The sequence below is a fragment of the Haplochromis burtoni genome, unplaced genomic scaffold, assembly GCF_018398535.1.
Source record: "Haplochromis burtoni strain Fernald_Lab_line unplaced genomic scaffold, NCSU_Asbu1 Contig_211, whole genome shotgun sequence".
NCBI lineage: Eukaryota > Metazoa > Chordata > Actinopteri > Cichliformes > Cichlidae > Haplochromis > Haplochromis burtoni.
In genome coordinates this window covers 631,335-651,592 of record NW_024582572.1, presented here as the reverse complement: position 1 = coordinate 651,592, position 20,258 = coordinate 631,335, and the positions used below count along the sequence as shown (strand labels likewise).

At 43.5% G+C, this 20,258-nt stretch overlaps 1 protein-coding gene across 1 annotated transcript; it reads left to right on the top strand.

The window, feature by feature from the left end:
- Positions 1 to 317: 317 nt before the first annotated feature.
- edem2 (ER degradation enhancer, mannosidase alpha-like 2) lies at positions 318 to 6,156 on the top strand. The gene is made up of 11 exons (XM_005936598.3): positions 318 to 570; positions 1,748 to 1,858; positions 2,879 to 2,918; positions 3,032 to 3,137; positions 3,283 to 3,408; positions 3,504 to 3,715; positions 4,010 to 4,151; positions 4,415 to 4,539; positions 4,614 to 4,758; positions 5,237 to 5,358; positions 5,460 to 6,156. Exons 1-11 carry the CDS (start codon positions 479 to 481, stop codon positions 5,922 to 5,924), a joined length of 1,686 nt encoding a protein of 561 aa, XP_005936660.1. The 5' UTR covers positions 318 to 478; the 3' UTR covers positions 5,925 to 6,156.
- Positions 6,157 to 20,258: the final 14,102 nt, after the last annotated feature.

Sequence of the window (20,258 nt, the reverse complement as noted above, 5' to 3'; positions counted from 1 at the left end):
CTCACTCATTATGTAAATAAATAGAGATAAGTATAATTTTAATTAATAAAATAAGAGATGAAAATAAGAGACAGCTGGAAAATACATTTAGCTCTACGAAATCAACCTTCTCTGAAACAAATACAACGGAGCGTAATTTTAAAATGAAGCTTTTTTGTATTAATTCATATCTGTATATATTTTACAGTCCCGTTATATAATTTGTCATTTCAATGGCTTTACTGTCATCATTGTCATATGATCAGTTTATTAATAAAGGTTTATTTAAAAAACAAAACAAAACGTCCAATGAGATTCCACGTCGAAAGTCCTCGTCAGCGCACCGGTTCGACGCATGCGCAGATGAATAACTTCCTGCTTCCTGACAGCTGCACAACAACAGAAGACTTTTCGCTCCGTGCGTGTTTCCCCGATCTTTGATTTCAGGTCATATCTGTGTCCGAGTCCACCTGTCTCACCTGTCCGTCTGTCTGTCTACATGCGCGCTCCCGTGTGCGCGGCGCTGCTGGTGTGGGTGCTGACGGATGCGGCGGCTCGTCAGTTCTCGGAGGAGGAGATGGCTGCTTTCAGGTACGAACACCAGCTCCGTCTGGACTCGGTTTAAAGTTGAGTTTTGTGCAGACACCACTCATCCTCCCTTCATCACGCCAGCTGGAGCGAGTCTGAGGGTGGGTGCGTGTGTCTGAAGGGGCAAACGCGAACACTAGACTGGGATCCCACTGTGAGTTTGAGAGTGGGGAAACTCCCACAACACAATAATCAAATAATAATTGTAAAGTGTTTTTTTTTTTTTACTGTACGTTTCCACTCAGCAGTCACCTTAGCAATGCGTCCGGCAGATGTTTGGGTCGTTTTATTGTATTTTATTTACAAAGTCACCACTCAGACCACGAGCAACAGCTGGCGACTGTGGGGAGGAAGAACTCAAGAGCACAAACAAGACAAAAAACAAACTGTGGAAGAGAGATGCCAAATTGAATGATATGCAGCAGTGGCATTAAAACAATATAAGATAAGTGCGAGTTGCCTTGACACAGAAATTCATTTGCATCTTAATCGTCTCTCATTTGTTTTTTGTGTTTGACTGATTCTGTTCCTGAGCAGTGGGTGTGGGCAGGTTTGATGTTTGTGGAAATATTTCACTCTACTATCAGCTGCATTTGCCTCATAATTTGAACGCTGCCTCCTTCTTTCTTTTAAGGGCTTGACTTAAGCAACTGACATGTGCGTTTAATTTTGTCACATATTTCAAACTGATGATTAAGAGAAGTCCCAACATATTCACAGGTTAATCAGTTTGTTTTTAAAAGCTTTGAATTCACCTGAAACACAAACGTTTTTAATGTGTCGATTAAAGTACACAGATTCGTTTAGGTGATGTAAAGTATGAACGCTGGTCCTAAACAACCTTAAACAGCGAGTCGTGTACAGCTCGATCTGCTCTCGTTTGTCTGCCTGTGTCAGTAATGTGAGAAGCTTTTATTCTGAAAAATGTTGAAAGTTATTCTAACTGTTCAGTGGTTTACTTTGCTTGCTTTTCCGAAATCCCGTTAAAAAAGTTGCTCTGGCTTCAGAGCGTTTCCATTTTGATTCTAATATGTGTTGAAATATTTGTGTACGTGGATGTTTAACGTTTTTCACACGAGGGAAAAATTGCAGAATCCAATTTTTACTGAATTAGTTTCATCTAAATTTGAATGCTTTGATAAATTGTCCCGCCCTTAACGTAACAAACTTCATCTCTCAGACAGCGCATCAAATCCATGTTCTACCACGCCTACAACAGTTACCTTGACTACGCCTTCCCCTACGATGAGCTCCGCCCTCTCACCTGTGATGGACAGGACACGTGGGGCAGGTGAGGCAGTTTAAAAACTTGAATGTCAAGTACACTTTACTGCAGTGAACTTTTCTTTACTTAGAAAATCGGGTCAAGTTCAAAATCAGTAGAAACTTTGTATTACTCACATTTCATGGATCGTTTCAAACTTCACAACACTACAGCCTTAGGGGACATGAGTATCTAGGTTGACCTTGACCTTCACTGTTAGCACCTAAGGTCAAAGTTGACCTTGAAAAAACAATAAAGATGCCATGTTGAGTAGTATTATGTGTATACACTATTATTTCTATACAAGGCCCTACGACGTTACGATGACCCATGAAGTCGCACAGCATGAATATATCCTAAAATCTCAGGTTTCTACAGCTGATAGAAGCCAAAGATTTCAGTCAGTTCTGCTCCAATCATACGGGTGAAGATAATCAAATCGATTAATCATCTCCACATTTCCAACGATTTCCAACAATGCTGACATCAGCATGTTTAATAAAAGCATCACTATTTTAACACAGCGTGTGCCTTTCAGGGAGATCTGAACTCTCTGAGCGCTCTTGTTTCTTTTATTTTGTAGTTATAAGACACTTCCTGTCTCAACAGGACACAGTTAGCACACGCCAAACCTTTAAGCATTTCTTTTACCTTTCTCTGATTTTTACCACTTTATAAAACCATCAGGTCACATTTATGAATTTATTTAGTATATTCAGGTGAAATTAGTTAATTTTATTTCCCTTTAATGAACAGATTCAAGATTTCTCTTATAAAAGTTTAATACATTTACTGCTTTTTCCAAAGTCCAACACATTACACACATCACATTAAAAAATTGTGACTTAAATATTAAATTATACGATTATGATTTTTTTCTCTTGTTTATGTATTTATGCATGTGGAAGGAAGTTACGTTTAGACAAAGAATTTCAAAGTAAAACATTGAAAATATTCTCTTCAATTAAAGTGGTTCAGAAGAAAACATTATGCCAGGTTAAGAGTTGTCAGAAACAGTAAAATGACCCCTGCTGCTCTTTTCTCCAGTTTCTCGCTCACTCTGATCGACGCCCTCGACACTCTGCTGGTAAGACTGGAAACAGATGTTTTACGTTTACAGAGCCTTTAACAAACACTGATGAGCAGATGTTGTACTCCTGTGCCGTGACTCGACAGTCGTCCGATGTGTTCTCTCTGAAGGTTTTGGGAAACCATACAGAGTTCCAGCGAGTGGCGTCGATCCTCCAAGACACCGTCGACTTCGACATCGACGTCAACGCGTCCGTGTTTGAAACCAACATCAGAGGTACTGACGGACGATTCGGACTCTGAGGGGAAACTCATGTTCAACATTTAAACTGCTGTTTTTATAAACACTGCACATCTGGGCGCAGGAGCGGTGGCAAAGGAGAGTGTCCACCTCAGGTTAATGTGTGTGTGTGTGTGTGTAGTTGTGGGCGGTCTGCTGTCAGCCCATCTCTTGGCGAAGAGGGCGGGAATGGAGCTGGAGCCCGGGTGGCCCTGCTCAGGACCGCTGCTGAGGATGGCCGAGGACGCCGCCAGGAAGCTGCTGCCTGGTGTGTTCTGGCGTTTCAGACTCTCTAGTTTTAATGAACTACTTTGAAAAGCACACATGAATAAATCAGTGAAATTTGTCTCAACAATAAATCAGCGTTTGAGACTCCCACCGGCATGCCGTACGGTACGGTGAACCTTCTGCGTGGCGTCAGTCCCACTGAGACACCGGTCACCTGTACCGCTGGCGTGGGAACCTTCATCCTGGAGTTCGCCACACTGAGTCGACTAACGGGAGACCCGACATTTGAGAACGTCGCCCGCCGAGCCCTGAGAGCCCTGTGGAAGACCAGATCTGACATCGGACTGGTAAATAAAGTGTCTGCTACAACCGTCCACTCACATCCAACCCAAAGTGCAAACATGGCAGCTAAAGTCGGAAAAGGCCTAATGAGCATTTGTATAGGGTGAGCCACTGATAGGCCAGCTCGTCTTCCTTGGCTAGTCAGTGAAATAAATTGAAAAACATTTAAATATGCTGATTTTATATAAATGTTTCTGTGGAGGAGAATCACAGCAGTCCTGGAGCTGGTGAAGGAGCTGAATCAGTCGATAAAAGGAACAGCCCTCCTACCTGTTTCTGTCACCTGTCTGCCCGCCCAGGTGGGGAACCACATTGACATCGTGTCCACGAAGTGGGTCGCTCAGGATGCTGGTATTGGCGCGGGAGTCGACTCGTACTTCGAGTATCTGGTCAAAGGAGCCGTTATGCTGCAGGATGAAGAGCTGCTCAGCATGTTCCAGGGTAACAGTCACAGCGCTTCCTCCTGACAGCTGCTAAGCAATTTCCTGTTTTAGGAAAAAAAAAAGTTTGATTTGTGGAGACAAATAAAATATTTTTTCTAGCCTGTAAGTAGTCGTCAGGGTTGGTTTGTCCGATGGTTCCAGCTGCATAACTTCTGCACTTTCTGGCAAAAGTTTTGTGAAAGCTTCATTTGATGCCTCTGTGCTAACAAACAGAAGGAAAACCAAACATCTGATCTCTGATCCTGCGATGTCTTTTATCAGCGTATGATCGAGCCATCCAGAACTACACCCGCTTTGACGACTGGTACCTGTGGGTGCAGATGCACAAAGGAACTGTGTCCATGCCCATTTTCCAGAGTCTGGAGGCCTTCTGGCCCGGCCTGCAGGTGAGTGAACGCACAAACACAAGTCTGTAACTGGAGGCTGTTAACATACAAACAAAGTTAAATCTGTGTTTCAGTCTCTGCTGGGAAACCTGGACAGTGCTGTGAGAACTTTCCAGAATTATTATTCTGTGTGGAGACAGTTTGGAGGACTGCCTGAGTTTTACAGCATCCCTCAGGGTTACACTGTGGATAAGAGAGAGGGCTACCCACTGAGACCAGGTCAGTCCACTAACACCCTCCGCCTATCGCGTTCTGTCTTCAGGGTCAAAGGTTACAGTCGGAGCTCATTCAGACTAATATTTATCAGCTTCAGGGAGCGATGGGAAGCTGGTTGATGTTTAGTGTCTTGAGATAATCTGAGCTAAACAGCAGGTGAGTAATGCTTTCTGAGATGGGCAACAACACAGAGCTTCATCGCTATAATATTTATTGTGATTTATTTATTGTGTATTATTATACACGCACAGTGTTGCTCCTGAGTTCAGCCCTCATCACGTCCCACCCCCTCAAGCCAAAGCTTCAGATATGAACTATTACCTTTCAGGACATCCCTCTCATGCATGCATGGAGATGAACCGTGAAGGCGCTGATGTCAGTTACCTGGGTGTCATAAAACTCCGGAGTCTAGTTTTTGGTTGTTTTCTGAGCAACTTTAAGTAACGAACCAGCTGATCTTCCTTCTTCCTACGTGTTTCAGAGTTAATCGAGAGCGCGATGTACCTGTTCAGGGCAACAGGTGATCACACCTATCTCCAGCTGGGCGTCGACGCGCTGGAGTCCATCGAGAAGATCGCCAAGACGCCGTGTGGATATGCCAGCGTAAGTTATCAGTTTGATTGGCTGGCCTTAGTTATCACTTAGAAGTGCTCGTGATTAAAAAGAGCTCACGAGTAAAGTTTTCCTCGCTCTTCTTCCTGCAGGTTAAAGACCTGCGAGATCACCAGCTGGACAACAGGATGGAATCCTTCTTTCTAGCTGAAACCATCAAGTACCTCTACCTGCTCTTTGACCCCACCCACTTTCTGCACGGCGGAGGGACGGAGGGGGACGGGTCGTGGGAGGAGGGTGGGGAGGCGGGGGAGTGTGTGTTAGGGGCTGGGGGGTTCATCTTTAACACGGAGGCTCACCCTCTGGACCCGGCGGCGCTGTACTGCTGCGGCCGGCACGACCAGGACCGCCAGGAGCTACAAGACATCCTGCTCACCCTGTCGCAGCCCGGCAGCCAATCAAAACCCCCTCCCAAACAGACAGAGGGGGGCAGCCAATCGGAGAGCATTGCTCTGAAACCCGGAGAGAAGAAGACGCCCCCTCTGCTGTCCTGCCCCGTTCAGCCGTTCAGCGCTCGGCTCTCCATCCTGGGACAAGTTTTTACCGACGACACGTGAGACTGTTCGACTTCCTCCGAGCGTCTCGCCGCGAGCGACTGAGTGAGACCCGAATCTCAGCAGCTCAGTGAAAACAGAGTTTTGAGGTTTCCGTTTCCTAAACTGACGTTCCTGCACAGATCTGCTGGGGTTCGCTTTTTGTTGCTGTGAAGGAGCTCAGGACCAGAACTTTGCTGTGCTTTGTCGACTCAAATGTAATTTAAATTAAAGAGAAATATATTTTTATTTAAAACAAATGTTATTTCTTGTCTGTTTTACACGGTTGGTGATGAGGTGTTTTTTGTGCAGGCCAGGGCTTTTACTCTCTGAATGCCTGACAGTGTGTCGGTCACCACTGTGCTGCATGAACACTCGCCCATTAGGGCGTGGATGCACCACCTTGGGGTGTTGGTGGGGGGCTGGGTGTCCTGCAGTGTCTGGAACTGGGATTCTTGCAGCGGATTGGCTGGTTCCTTTGAGGATGTCGGGTGGTGCGTCCGTGGATTTCGTCCACCTGACGGGTCGTATGTGTCAGAGCCACGCGTTTGTGTCGTTGTGGCCGATCGCTGTAGTTGACAGTTGTTCGTTGCAGTAGGTGGCACGCCTTCTTCAGCTTCTTTGAACCTGCCTCCATTATTCTGTGAAGCCTGTTTGTTTATCCTCTGTGCGTTTACTGTCGTTGTTATAGTTACAGCAGACAGGAGTTACATCCCCAAATGATCCTCTACACCAAAGAAATGTCTGAAGGTCATCACGATGTAAGGTTGTAATGACTTTGCTGTGGGATGCTTTACAACCATGCAGCTCCTCCGTAGGGGTAAATGTGTCTAATCACTTAGAGGTCACAACGACGGAAACGACGGTCGGGTCACCGAGCTCGAGCAGTCTGCATTAACTTCCCTTTGCACCATTTAAGGTTTCGTCTTCACTCTGAGAGTTTCTGTGACCAGCCAACGGTTTCTGAAGTGTGGGGACAGATTTACAAGTTTCCAAAACAGACGGGCAGTGTTTTCCCCTCTAAATCCAGGATCCAGACCTCTGAGTACAAAAGACAGGAGTCAAACTGATTAAACTTTAAGTGTTTCTGTGAGAGCAGTTTAACAAAATTCTGACTGTTGATTGGGTTTACATCGCCTGTCAGCAGGAATCAGGAACAATGGGCTCGTGTTCAGGAGCCTTTGTCACTGTGGTTACAATAAAACCAGCAGACAGAACAATAGTCCACAAATGAAAGAATTAATAACACGAGAGCCTGCAGGCGGTGTCATGTCTGTGCCGTGTGGGTGTCTGTGCTCGCAGCAGCCAGAGGGAGGCAGTGTTTCGCCTCCATAGTGCCAAAGTATGTCCGGCATCTGGGAGTCAGGGTCCTACAGAGACGTGTCACATACAGAAATCATGAACCTTTTCTAGTTTTCTTCTTCTTGGACTGATTTCATGCAAATCATTCTTTTTATGTAACATTTGCCCCGAGAAGCACAGCTGCAAGTGACTGAATATCAATTATTGATTAAATTTACACGACTAACAAACACATAGGTTTGTTTGTGATCCATATAGATTACAGTTTATTACTCATGAGTCCCAGCATAAACTTTTCCCGACGTACAAACAAAGATGGTCTGTTGAAACTCGGTATAATCATAAATTAAGTTCTGTGTGATGAGAAGCAGTGCAGAGCCTCGTGACAGCAGACTGCAGGTCTTTACAGGAACACGACTGAATGAAAAGCAGTGAGATCCAAGTCACATGATACTTTTTTACATTTAAAAGAGGGCACGTCCCGACGATTCAAAATCTGAGGGAGCCGGGCAGCAAATCCCCGCTCATCATTAATGACGAGCACGCGGCTCAAGTGCCCAAACCGCAGCGCTGCTAACAGGCTGACTGCAAATCAGCGCCCACAGACTCCCAGGTTAAAGTGTCAGACTTTGAAGTGGATCGTTTCTGTTGGGTTTATCTAGGCTCAAAGCCCGCTGGAACACAAGACCAACAAACTGCACGACAAAACAGAACAAGACAGAGCTCTTTGTGTTTGTGGCTCGCGAGTCAGTCAAAGTTGAGGAAAAGATTCCTTCACCTGAACTCAACCGACTGATTCCTTCGCTACAGCCCTTTTTATTGTCAGCAAGCAATCGTTCATGAATATGCAATTACAAATACACGTGACATCCTTAAGCAGGCATCTCTGAACAACATCAGTGTCTGGATTCTGTGTGTGTGTGTGTTTCCAGCCATACTATACATAGACACACGACCTTTCAATGAACTTACACTGTATGCAGACAAGCAGAAGTAAGCGTCTTGCTAAACTATAAAAACAGGAAGTTGCAACAGGTCGTGTCTCAAACACACATTTAAAGCACTTTTAAGAACAGCACAGTCTAGTTCCTGCAGCTATAATGGAAATTATAACATCAAGGTTGCTTCTTCTCATCTCATGGTACACAAGTGCACACAGAGTCTTATCAGACCTAATAAGGATATGATTTTTATCAGCATACAAATGATTATACATTTCTAAGCATAAATGACCATCTTAAACGATCAATTCTGACAGTTTCCCCCTTGGTCAATATTTTTTGTTGTTTTTATTTTGGACTGACACAGACGGGTAGCTGATCAGTGACTGTCAGGCCTCATTTATACTAACTGGATGTGTGCTGTAGATCTCAAACCCCGGCTGGGCTCACAAAGAGTTTGCCAGGAACCAAACCAAGGGAGGCTTTTAAAAAGGAGCAGTAATGTTTTCTAGTTAATTCAAAGACTCACAGGTAAAAATCAGCAAGTATTGGTTTAAAACCTAACCAGGAACCTGCTGGATCATGAGCAGTCCAAACTATGTGGACTAAATGAAATACTGTAACGCTGCGTAGGGAGGAACATTTTGTGCGTATGTGCGGTGAGACGAAGGACTTGCAACACTTGACAAACGGGCTGAGCGCTGCATTTGTATTGTGCATGTGAATATGCAGTGACGGAGTAACAAATGTTCTACGTGAAAAGTGAAGAGGTCATCTTCAGGAAGCAGAAAGTTGCCATTAAATTTAAGGCTACGATTGATTTTGTCCTGTCATCTGTCTGTTTGATGCTCAGGAGGAGACCTGTGTGAGGGAGACACGAACAAACCTAATCATGATTAAAAACTTCATATCCTCAGAGATTTGCAGCAGTTAAAATGGTGAAAGGCAGTTTTAACAGAGTGATTGTTTCTGGATTTCATGTAATTAAACATCAACTTTTCCTGGTGTGTATCCAGTTTTCCAGCTCTTCAGTTTCCTCACTGATCTAAATTACAGACTCATTTACCAACAAACAGTTTTCATATGGATGCAAACGAGTCAGGAGTTCAGTCAGGGCAGGGCTGATGGCTGCTTTCAGCTGAAGTCGTTCTGATTCAGAAGACTTATAGAGCCTCCATCCTCCGTCTTACCAAAGTAATTGATCATCTTTCCACGAGAGTTCAAGAGTTTGTTGGATTATCTGATTATCTGGCTTCACAAGCTGTAATTTGACGGCACCGTGGTGGCTGAGTGGTTAGCACTGTTACCACAAAGCAAGAAGATTCAAACCCACCCACGCCCTACCGCGTGGAGTTTAACCCATGTTTGTGCGTTTAGCTCCACTCAATTAAAAAAAGCTAGGTTGCCCCCCGCTGAGGACACCCTCCCAAAATCAGAATTTCTTTCATTCACGTGTCTAAACTTTTATTATTGGTGAAAGTTCACCTGGTAAGGTCAGCTCTGCCTCATCCTCCATCTGAAAACTAAAGGGCTGGTGTCCTGCAGGTTTTAGATCTCACCCCGGGTCAACACACCTGAATCACATGATTAGTTCATTATCAGGCCTCTGGAGAACTTCAGGACATGTTGAGGAGGTCATTTAGCCATTTAAATCAGCTGTGAAGGATCAAGGACACATCTAAAACCTGCAGGACACCGGCCCTCGCGGCCTGGGTTTAGACACCACTGCCCTAAAACAAGTTTTCACTGTGGCCATAGATCAAGGAAGCAGTGTCCCTTCAACCTGTCTTATTTCTGATGGCCAGCAGGGGGCGACACCTTTGGTTGCCAATAAGCTTGAATGGGAAAGAGTTGTTGAGTCCCTTTGCTCTGTGGTCTCAGTAAACATGTCCCTGATGGCTTTATGGGCTCCGTCACTATTTTTAGTGTTACTGACTCACATGTGAGATTCATTTGATCAACTATGGCCCCTGTTAGGGTCAAAAAAGTCAAAAAGCTGTCACTTGCTAATGTCAAACAGAAGCCATTAATCAATTAATCAACACTTGAAGTTTTTTGTACTAGTGAGACAGAACGCCTGACGCCGAATGAGTGAAAGGAAGACGAGAGGGTTTAAAATACATCAAAGAGAGAAATCGGTGTTTGTTGGAGGGTCCACACGGACGGCTTTGCTGTGCAACTCTAGAAGTAAACAGAAGCTTTGTTTGTTCACAGGGCAACTCCACACAGCAGATTGAAGTTGGAGGTTGGTGACGGACCAGCATCAGAGCCGACTCTGGTTCTGTGCAGCAGAAATCCCCTCTGGCATTAAGGGTTGGACTCACCCTGCTGTTTCCTCCCCTCCTCCCCACGTTTTATAACCTTTTAACGTCCCTCAATCCTCCGTCACTATTCTGCATCTCTCTTTTCCTCCCCTCCTTCGTCCTTTCAGGGTGTGTTTCTGGATCGGTCTCCATTCATGACTCCATCATGACTAACTGCTCTGAATGTGAGCTTGACTTTGCTCCAAACAAGTCTTTAAACCGGATTAAAGCATTCATACCTCCCTTCCATTTCTCTGTCAGTCTACTTGATGTTGTTCTGTCTGGATTGTCGCTCTATTTTGACCTGTTTGATTTCATTATATTGCTGTTTTCAACAGTTTTAAGTCCCCTAACTGTTAAATGGTGATGATAATCTGATAATCTGATAATGCTGTTTCTGCATTGGCTGAGGCTCTCAGTGCTACACTGCTATGTTTTTTGAATAGACTTTGGTTCGTCTGTCTATTTATCTGGGTCAGGACTGCAGGGGCGGCACAGATACTCGGACCTCTCGGGCTGCCACCAGCTCCTTTGGGGGCGTTTGATGCATCTCAGCTGGATCCTGTTCACCCTGCAAAGGAAACTCATTTCTGCTGTTTGAAGTTGAGAGTAAAAGGTATGCACAGCCCCCGGGCTCATGGTTTACTGGACACATTAAAGGTTAGGACCAAAACTTTAAGTAACTAAAGCCACATGACTTTTTGGGATCTTTCCATGGAATAACTGCAAACATAAGCTGTGTGATCAGAGGTACAGCTTATGATACTTGGCAGGGATAGTCATGATTTTGAATATTTGAATAGTCATTAAATCATAAAGACAGAAAACGTTCAGAGACTTCGACACCATGGTACACGCTCGTGTAGCTCTGAATTGACCATATCCCCGGCAGCATCACAGCCTGAATCACTGATACAGGGCAGGATGAATTGTGTGAACTGTTGCCTCAGTTTCCTGTTCTTAGCTGACTGAAGTGGCACCCACTGTGGTCTCCTGCTGCTGCAGCTCATCTGCTTCAACGTTTGACATGTTGTGCATTCAGAGATGCTCTTCTGCATACTTTGCTTGCAACAAACTGGATTTTTTTTGTTGTTTTTGGACCGTTCTCTGTAAAATCTGGAGATGTTTGTGTGCCCAAATTATATCACCCATCTCTGAAACATCAGACTAGTGAGGCACCAACATCCTGATACTCGGTTTGAACTTCAGCGGGTCATCTGGTCTGTAAGATTAGCTGATCATTTATTTGAGAAGCAGTTGTACCTAATAAAGTGGCTGAAAAATAACAATAATAGATGAAGAATGGTGCAGTGTTATGGGCGTTGTACCAGTAAAGCGTTTGTAAAATTAACTGCTTCTGTATAAACAAGAGAAACATGCAAAGCCATCGAAATGTTGACTCTGCACGTCTTCTTCCTCTACAAAGACTTCTCGGGGATTACACGTGTAGCTAAACCTCTTTACAGTGACACAAAGGGGAGTTTTGCTAACAAATGACTGCATGTTTGCACCAGAGAACTGACCACTTGTTAGCAAAGACTTTATCTGGAGCTGCAAAATTGATGTTCAAAGGTTGTGGTAACCACAGACCTCAATTCTGGTATCCAGTCCCTAAAAACTGTACTGACATCAAGACAAGGACACCAGAACATGCATTTTTCATGACTCAGTCACATCACACTCTTTGAGAAATATTTACCTTTGGCTCCTGCTCCTGCATGTTTTTAGCCAAAGCATCCACAGCTGGTCATGTCATCTAGAATTAAGTTCCAGCTTCACTCATCCTTATAAATCCTCATCATTCATTCCCACCTGTTTGACTATGTGTGACTGTATCACAGAGGAGTGGCATGGTCCCAGGGTGGCTTTGATTAAGTTTTAGGCTGTCATATTTGAAGTAGTATTTTTAGTTCCCTGAGTGTTTCATCTTCCTGTGCCTGTTCCCCAGTCTGAGTGCTGTCTCTGTAATTGGTATTTGTCTTTTGTTTACTTCCTGGTAACTTCCTTCCTGTCTGTTTCGTCTTTAGTAAATTGTGTTACTTGCATGTTCCTCGCTGAATAACTTCATGTTTAGCATGTTTCAGTGTCTCCTTGTTTCATGGTTTATGGTTGTTGTTGATTTCCTGTTTTATTTTGGTAGTTGGTTCTTGTGGCTTTTTTGCTCGTTTCTTAGTTTTGCTTCCTTCCTGCCTGATTGTCTTGATCACCTTCACCTGTGTCTTGTTCTCACTCTCAGACTGTATAAAGAGTCTGAATGTTTAATGTTGAGCCGAGTGCTGTTCTTCAGAGATTTTTATTGTAGTCCTGCCATCTGCTTGGGGTTTATCCTCCAGGTTCATTGTCAGTGAAGCTCCTCATCATCTGGAGGTTCTATGTCCTGCATTTGTTTCAGCTTCTAACTGCACCTGAGGGATCGACTGTGAAGCGAGGACGGTTTTAATGGTCAACGATGGCTCTGCACACACATTAACTCTTTTGGGACACGTTTCATTCCTGTCACCATCACCTCCTTCAATCAAATGACCTTTCAACAGCTTTCTGTGCTCTCACTGTGTTTGGAGACTTTACAAGAGCTTTCATCATTCGTTTCACTTTAGCTGAAAGTACTTTTCTGTGCTTCAAATGAAATAGAAACTTTGGATATTTTTGCTGCTTTCATTCTTACAGCTGACTTTGACTGGATCTTTCCCTCTTGAAAGTTTCTATCAGGCTTCATCCTCTGATTGTACGTTCTGCTGTTTTTCTGTCTTCATTTCCATTTAAATCTCTTTCTGAACATTTTCAAACAAGCCTCCCATCCTGTCTGTTCTCTGCTGAGGTTTTCTTTGCTTCACGCTCAGAATAACAATAACAGAAAGAGAAACATGTGGTGATGCAATCTATCTCAGCTGCTTTCTTTCCTGTAGGGGTGAAATCAGCCAGAGGGGATTTACTGCAGCTCAGCACCAGTATGCTGGATTTGAACTTTGTTTCTCCCCCGTTCTGGATTTTAAAGACAGTTAAAATGACTTTAGAATTCCTTCAGCAAACAACCAGAGAAACAGACCTGCAGCGATGTTTAACTCCAAAAGATCTGATTTCCAAAGAGGAAGACGAGTCAAACAGTCTCTTCAAAATGTGACTCAACATCCTTTCCAACTTCCTGTTTGATTTTCTGATTGAACATTTTTGTCACTGTGAGGTTTCAGATCTGGAAAAACCAAAGTATGTTACCAATACAGCTGCTACTCAAACACCTGAAATACTCAAAAATTTTGGCCCTCGTGAACATGAAGCATTAATTAAATGTAATGCAACTGAAATATATATAATTAAATATGTTCAAATCAAAAATATATACATTGTATAAAGTGAATGTAAACCAATAATGTAAATTTCACCAGATTCCATTAAATCGAATGATTTACATGGTAAATATGAAACATTTCATTAAAAATGTGCAAATAATGAGAGTATTTAAGGTCAGGATTTTGGGCGTGAGCATCATTTCTACTGTAGCATTCAACATCTCTGAATCTTGTCCTACATTTCTCGAGTTAGATCATATATTTCAGCACTTTTTCCAGACAGAAGGAGTTGACGTCTCTCTCATCGGTGTCTCTTTTAATTAACTGTAACATGTGAGGTTAAGTTCTGAACCGCTGCCTTTCCTCCCAGCTGGTCACGGGAGTGTCATCGCTACTCTAAAAAGATTTACAAGTTGAGGAAAAACTCCAGCTTCGAGTCCAGGAAGTGAGTGAAAGTCTTTGTAACTGACCCTGCAGTCGGGACCGTCAACATTGTGACCTCACATAACACCTTGTGCAGGAGAAGCACTGAGTGATAACCCAGCCTCCAAGTGGAGGACCATCACTACGTCTCAGATGAGCCTACAGCTCAAAAACGGAACAGCAGTCTTTGCAGTATCCAAGACAATAAGGTGCATCTTGACGGGAGCGTGACAGGGGAATGATCACTTTGTCAGATAATCACAGGGCCGTGCAGCATGTATTTGTCCCTCAGCGTCAGACTGTCAGTGTGGAGATTTACTGAAAAGCCCAAACAGTCCAAACAACTGACAGCTGGGCGGCCCGCCATCAACAAAATTGTCACTCATCACCCGCCTTACTTGCCACATTTGACTCCTTGTTTCTTCCCCAAAATGAAATGTAAGCTCAAAGGTCACCATTGTGACATGCTGGCGCTGTTTAATGCACTGAGCGAACTGAGCGTTCAGTTCAGTTCAAGTGTTTAGTGTGCTGGGAGCACTGGGAGCTGTGTTACCACTGCACAGCGATTTCAGATGCATCACGCCTCAGCGGTGAAAGATTTGCTCTAAAATAACGCAGAGACGACCGTGGGAGGAAACGCACCGGAAACCAAGCATGAGGCTGCCTGAGAAGCATTTGATTGGTGTAACTGATGGTGTAACAAAGATCATTTTTATATGTGATTATTAAAACATATTGAATTCAACACCTGACACCAGTGAGATCGGTTAACAGGTTATTGGCAAAGGTGTGAACACCAGTGAACCCATTAGGACCAGTAATCTGAGTGAAATCAGGCCCAGGATATCTAGTTACTGGGTGAGGTGCAGCAGTCACATCGGTGAAGGTTCAGAGTCGCTTATGAGGGTTCGACATTGTCTCCAAGGAACCTGTATCGATGACATCATCACTGAGCCTGTGCAGGTCTAGGAACAGATGATGACGTCAAGGATGGGCGTTACGCAACATGCAGGTCTGCTCAAATATTGCATAATGATGGGCGTTACGCAACATGCAGGTCTGCTCAAATATTGCATAATGCAATGCATGTGTGTGAGAGAGATTTGGCTCCAGGCCCCCAAATTAATCATAAACCAAAGGAGTGAGAGGGACCACACCCAACACACACACACACATGCACGCACACACGCACACACGTACACATGCAAGGCCGCTCATCTGGTTGCCATTAGCAGCCAGTCAATGACAACAGAATCACATGGGCTGGGCTCATGCACATACACACCATCGCATATTATTCAAATGATGCATGGATGTGTGTGCGAGTGATGTGTGTGTGTACGTTTGGGAGTGAGGTTGTGTTGTGCAGTGAAGGACTTCAGAAAGTGTGGATACTTTAAAAAAACAGGCTTGTTTGGTATGAGGGGGGATTTTTGAAAATGAGAACAAACTTTAGTGGGAACATACTGTGAAAAATAGGGACATATTCTGAAGTCAGGATCTTTTTGGATTGGAGAAGTGGAGGTTTAGGTCATGATCAGGTGTAAGCTGGTCCGACTTTAACATCAGCTCCAGTCTGCAACCAGAGGGGAATTCCACATCTCCTCCTCCTCTCCACCACTATCCCATCTCTTCATATTTCACTCCATTTGTTCTTGTCATGTTTCTCTCTGTGTGACAGAAACTCCCCTTGTAGACAAAGCATAAAATATTCTAAAAAAAAACCCCTTGAACAATTAAAAAGACTTTGGTTTGATCTTAAGTCGTTAGCATTGAACACAAATGTTTGGTTCAAGAGGATTAAACTGGATTAGCCCACATATCACTGACACTGCTGCGACTGTCTCTAATAAGTGTGATTTAATATTTGGCAGGATAATTTATGTCAGATAAATATGGTTAAAAATAATCTCTGACCCTAAAACAAGATGTTTTATTCCCTGTATGTTCTTGTTATACCCTTTATGTTCATTCACATAGATTGTAGTCATATCCATGCAAGCTTCTATAGATTTAAGCTACGGATCCCTTTTAAAGTCATCCTCTGGGAGAAGAACAGATTTCGATGCCTCTCTGCTCCTCGTGCAGATTCTGTCCTGACAGAGGGAACTATCATCTTTCCTTGTCTCCTCCTCCCACTGGGCTGTGTCCAAAACAACATCGAAGCATCTCCGCAGGCCCCGTCAGCATGGAGCTGCTCGCCCTGTCCCTCAAACACAGGACCGGCGGCTCTTCAAATTTAAGCTCAACAATAAGTCTGAAGTTTAAAAAAGGGTTCAATACCAAGATCTGTCTGCTCTTTTTACTTCAGCAACTCGCTCCACACATGGACACATTACAGAGTTGGAGGCGCTCACTCTGATCCAGCAGCTGTTTCAACTCTAGGAAACTACAAACTTTATGCATATCAAGCAAATCTGGACTTTTTGGGCTTTAAAATGACAAAATAATTCTCTTCTTTTCGGAACCACTTGATTTTTCTCTCTAGTCTAGATTGAGGACTAAATCAACACTGGTACCAAAGTCTATCAAAGTTAAGATGAAGCTGTCTGTGTGTGACTACAGGACATGGATGCACACTCATGCTGTGGGAAGCAGACCTTCATAATCGCTCCGTCACTTACAGCATAAAGCTTTGTGAAAAGAATAACTCAGATCATATCTTGGTGCTTATTTCTCTTCCTGCTGATTTGATTTAACTTTCCGTTGCATCCAGTCTTACTGCACCAGCTGCCACACACTCAGGAGACTCCCTACATCAGAACGAACATGACTAAACTTATGTTTGGCTCCTCTCCACCTTCCAGCTGGAGCAGATTGCAGGACAAAAGGAAAAAAAGTGGACACTCCGACTCCACCCTGCGAGTTTCACAGGTCTGGAAAAGAGATCTTACAGGATGTGATTCGTTAAAACTCTGCTTGTCGTCTCATTTGATCTGTGATTGTTGTCTTTTTTCTGTTATCCATTTGGTCTCACGCTGTGTTTTCACAGTAAAAGATTTCACTTCACACAAAGAAAGGTCGATAACTCCGTGAGCTCTCTGATCTCTTCAACGTGTGTCTGAAAGCAAAGTCGGCAAACTTCAAATACGTGATGTAAATTAGTACGTTTAAAATTTTAAAAGAATTTCCTGAAAATCTGGAAAACAAAGTGCAAAAATAAAACATGCATCAACACATCATGGCTATCCACACTGTATTAAAAATACCAGAAATGCTTTATTGTAATGTAAGTAAATACTATAAATACTAAAGCTTTAGAGTTGGAAAAAGAATATTGGTGCAAGTTACCGCACATTTTTGAGGCATGAGAGTGTTTTTTCTCAAGTCTCAGGAGAATGTACAGTACATGTTTGATTCAGCTCTTTGTTCGGGTGTGGCCTCTAAATCACGACTGTACGCCATATTATCCATATCAAAGAGAGTGTAAGGCTCAGTATAGTTCAGCTTACAGTAGTTCTGTTCACTGTTTTATTATCAGGACTGTGAGATTGTCATGAATTCATTTTTACCCCAGTCAATCCTTAATAAAACAGAGGAACGCAGTTACACAGTAACCTCTCTAACAGCAGGAACACGTTATTTTATAAGCTGTATTTTCAGCTTTGTAAAGAAGCAACACTTTTGTGTTTTACTGGTAGTCCTCGCTTATGAAACATGGTAGGAACACGCTGAAACATGAAGCATGCACATCGTCTTCACAGGACTCGACGCAGTCGCCTGGAAAACTGTGGATCCTGTGATTCAGCAGCTTGTAGAACCACCCTCAGCAGCAACTTTATCAGTCTCACATCACTGCAGAGGAATTTTGGCGCTCTCTTCTTCGGGATGTTCGTTGAGGTTCGCAGGCGTCTGTTTGTGGACAGATATCTTTACATGCCACCACAGCATTAAAGGTTAAGTCTGGACTTTGACTGGTTCACTGCGGCACCTTGATTCTTTTATTTTTCAGATTTACTGCTTGGGATCTTTGTCTGGTGGTCCAGTCGACCCACTCTGGTCCCAGCTTTAGAATGCTTTGGTATACAGAGAAGTTCAACCATTACTATTTTTGTGCAATAAAACAAATAAAATGTTGCGTTTTATACAAAAACGGGAACATTAAAGCCCGACATCGACACCGTCAAACTCTGGATACTGTGCAGTGGAATATTCTGACCTTCTCTGTGTTATGTTGATATGGCTGAATGGATGGAAGGCTCCACAGTGTCATGTTGTGTCTTCATGTAATCCTCTGTTTCAACATAAAGTACTCGTCTGTACAAGTTATCTTTTACATGGACTGTTCTGATGGTACTCTTTGACCGTGGCAGGCAGATTACATGAATGAATCTGTGCTTGTTATCATTCTTAGTCAAAAGCCATGCAGACTTTTATTGTGAAATGTTGTTTGAGCAGGTTTAAAGGAAGCAAAAAACACTCTATGATCCGCTTTGTCAAACATCACATCTGTGGTGCTCTTACTACCACTCACGGTCGTCGCCCTTCTTCCTGATCTAGCTTCAACAACTCTTTGCCACAGCCTGTGGCAACGCTCATCAAGTTTATCCCTCTGTTACTACAGGATCAGGATATTATTTAACGAACGTAGTGAATTTGTTAATTTCCTTTCCAACTCCATATTTTGATTGAGTGAAAAAGATTCTTATGTCATGTTGGTGCAACCTCTGGGTTCATGCTTGTCACGCTCCTGGGTCGTTGATCCAGTGTTTTGAGGGTTCATGATGTACTTTTGGTTTATGAAGTTATGTTCCAGTGTTTCATCCGTTGTATTCACTCTGTTGTTTGTATCCCCAGGTCTTAGTTTGCTGTCTAGCCTTTAAGTTTCGGTTATTATTCCCCCCTCCGTGTTCCCCGTCCACTTGTGTATATAGTGTCTGTGTCTCCTTCTGTCCGGTGTTGTGATCTCCCTCTTGCTGTGTGTCGTGTCTGTAAGGTGACTCCTTGTATAATTCTTTCTGGTTAGTATCTCCCAGTTGGCCTTCCCAGTTTAAATCTGTTCTGAGTGCAGTCCTGCTTGTGAGTCTGGAGTTTGGGTCCTGGCACACACAGATTACCGTGACAATGCCATGTCTGAAACAAAGTGTTTTAGGTCCTGTTTAAGAGAACTACCTTTTGATTGGCTGTTTATCATAAACAGAAGGTTTAACAGCTGAGTTGGTGCTGAGTGCTCACAGCCAGAACTGTGTGTCCGAGATGGCCTTAAAAGGAGTCACTCTCTATGACATCACAGAGATCCAAGACTAGAAAAAACTGCGATCTTAGTCTGAAAGGCTGAGGATCATAGAATTTATTACTTGCCTTGTTATTTGAAACGTTGGCGATATTCAATATGGATAATTCCATATCCTGTTACAGTTCAGCTACTGTAACAGTTATATATGACAGAAAACGAGGGGAAAGTCCTCTTTGTTGGATATCTGCTGCTGCTCGTTCAGTCCTACAGTCATTTAGGTTTGACGACCTAAATCCACCCTGAACTTATTGTCTTCAACACTCCTGGCAGTTGATGTGACACTGAGGTCAGGACTCGTGAATGTCGCATCAACATGAGGTTGGTGTTACTCAGCAAACGCTGACCCCACAGGATCCAGTTTCATATATTCATCCCATCTGCTTCCTTTACCACACACACGTACACTTACTCAGGAATGTGTTACATTGTACAGTGAAATGTGAGCCTGTGGGTACAGCAGGGTGTGTGTTATGATGTGATGTACTTGGCTGAAAGAATGAAAACACAGCTTTGGCGTTCACAAAAAACAGTTACCGGTTCTAATTGCATCTGTGTGGCAGACCGAGTCCATTTCTGAGTGACCGTCCCTCAACATAACAACTCCTAAAACGAAACTTTTGCAAAGCTATCACCCATAAACGTGATGATTTATGGTCACAGTGTGAGAGCATTGCTGGGTCGCTTCATATTTTCTGGCAGCTCGTTAGTTACAGATGTGACAGCTGTGACTCCTCCCTCTCCATGATGTGGTTCTCTGTCCTCGCTGATCACAGATTTTGGTCCTTCAGTGTTTCTGTTTGTGATGCCATTTGTCAAAGGTTGCCTGGGAACAATAACAACAAGAGTTAAACATTTTAACAAAAGCA

What these genes read in the sequence shown, in the direction of transcription:
- edem2 (XM_005936598.3), top strand. Translation starts at nt 479, where the DNA reads ATGCGCGCTCCCGTGTGCGCGGCGCTGCTGGTGTGGGTGCTGACGGAT. An exon ending in CGCCAGGAAGCTGCTGCCTG is followed by an intron (nt 3,409 to 3,503) that starts GTGTGTTCTGGC and finishes ACAATAAATCAG; the next exon opens with CGTTTGAGACTCCCACCGGC. An exon ending in CCAGATCTGACATCGGACTG is followed by an intron (nt 3,716 to 4,009) that starts GTAAATAAAGTG and finishes CTGCCCGCCCAG; the next exon opens with GTGGGGAACCACATTGACAT.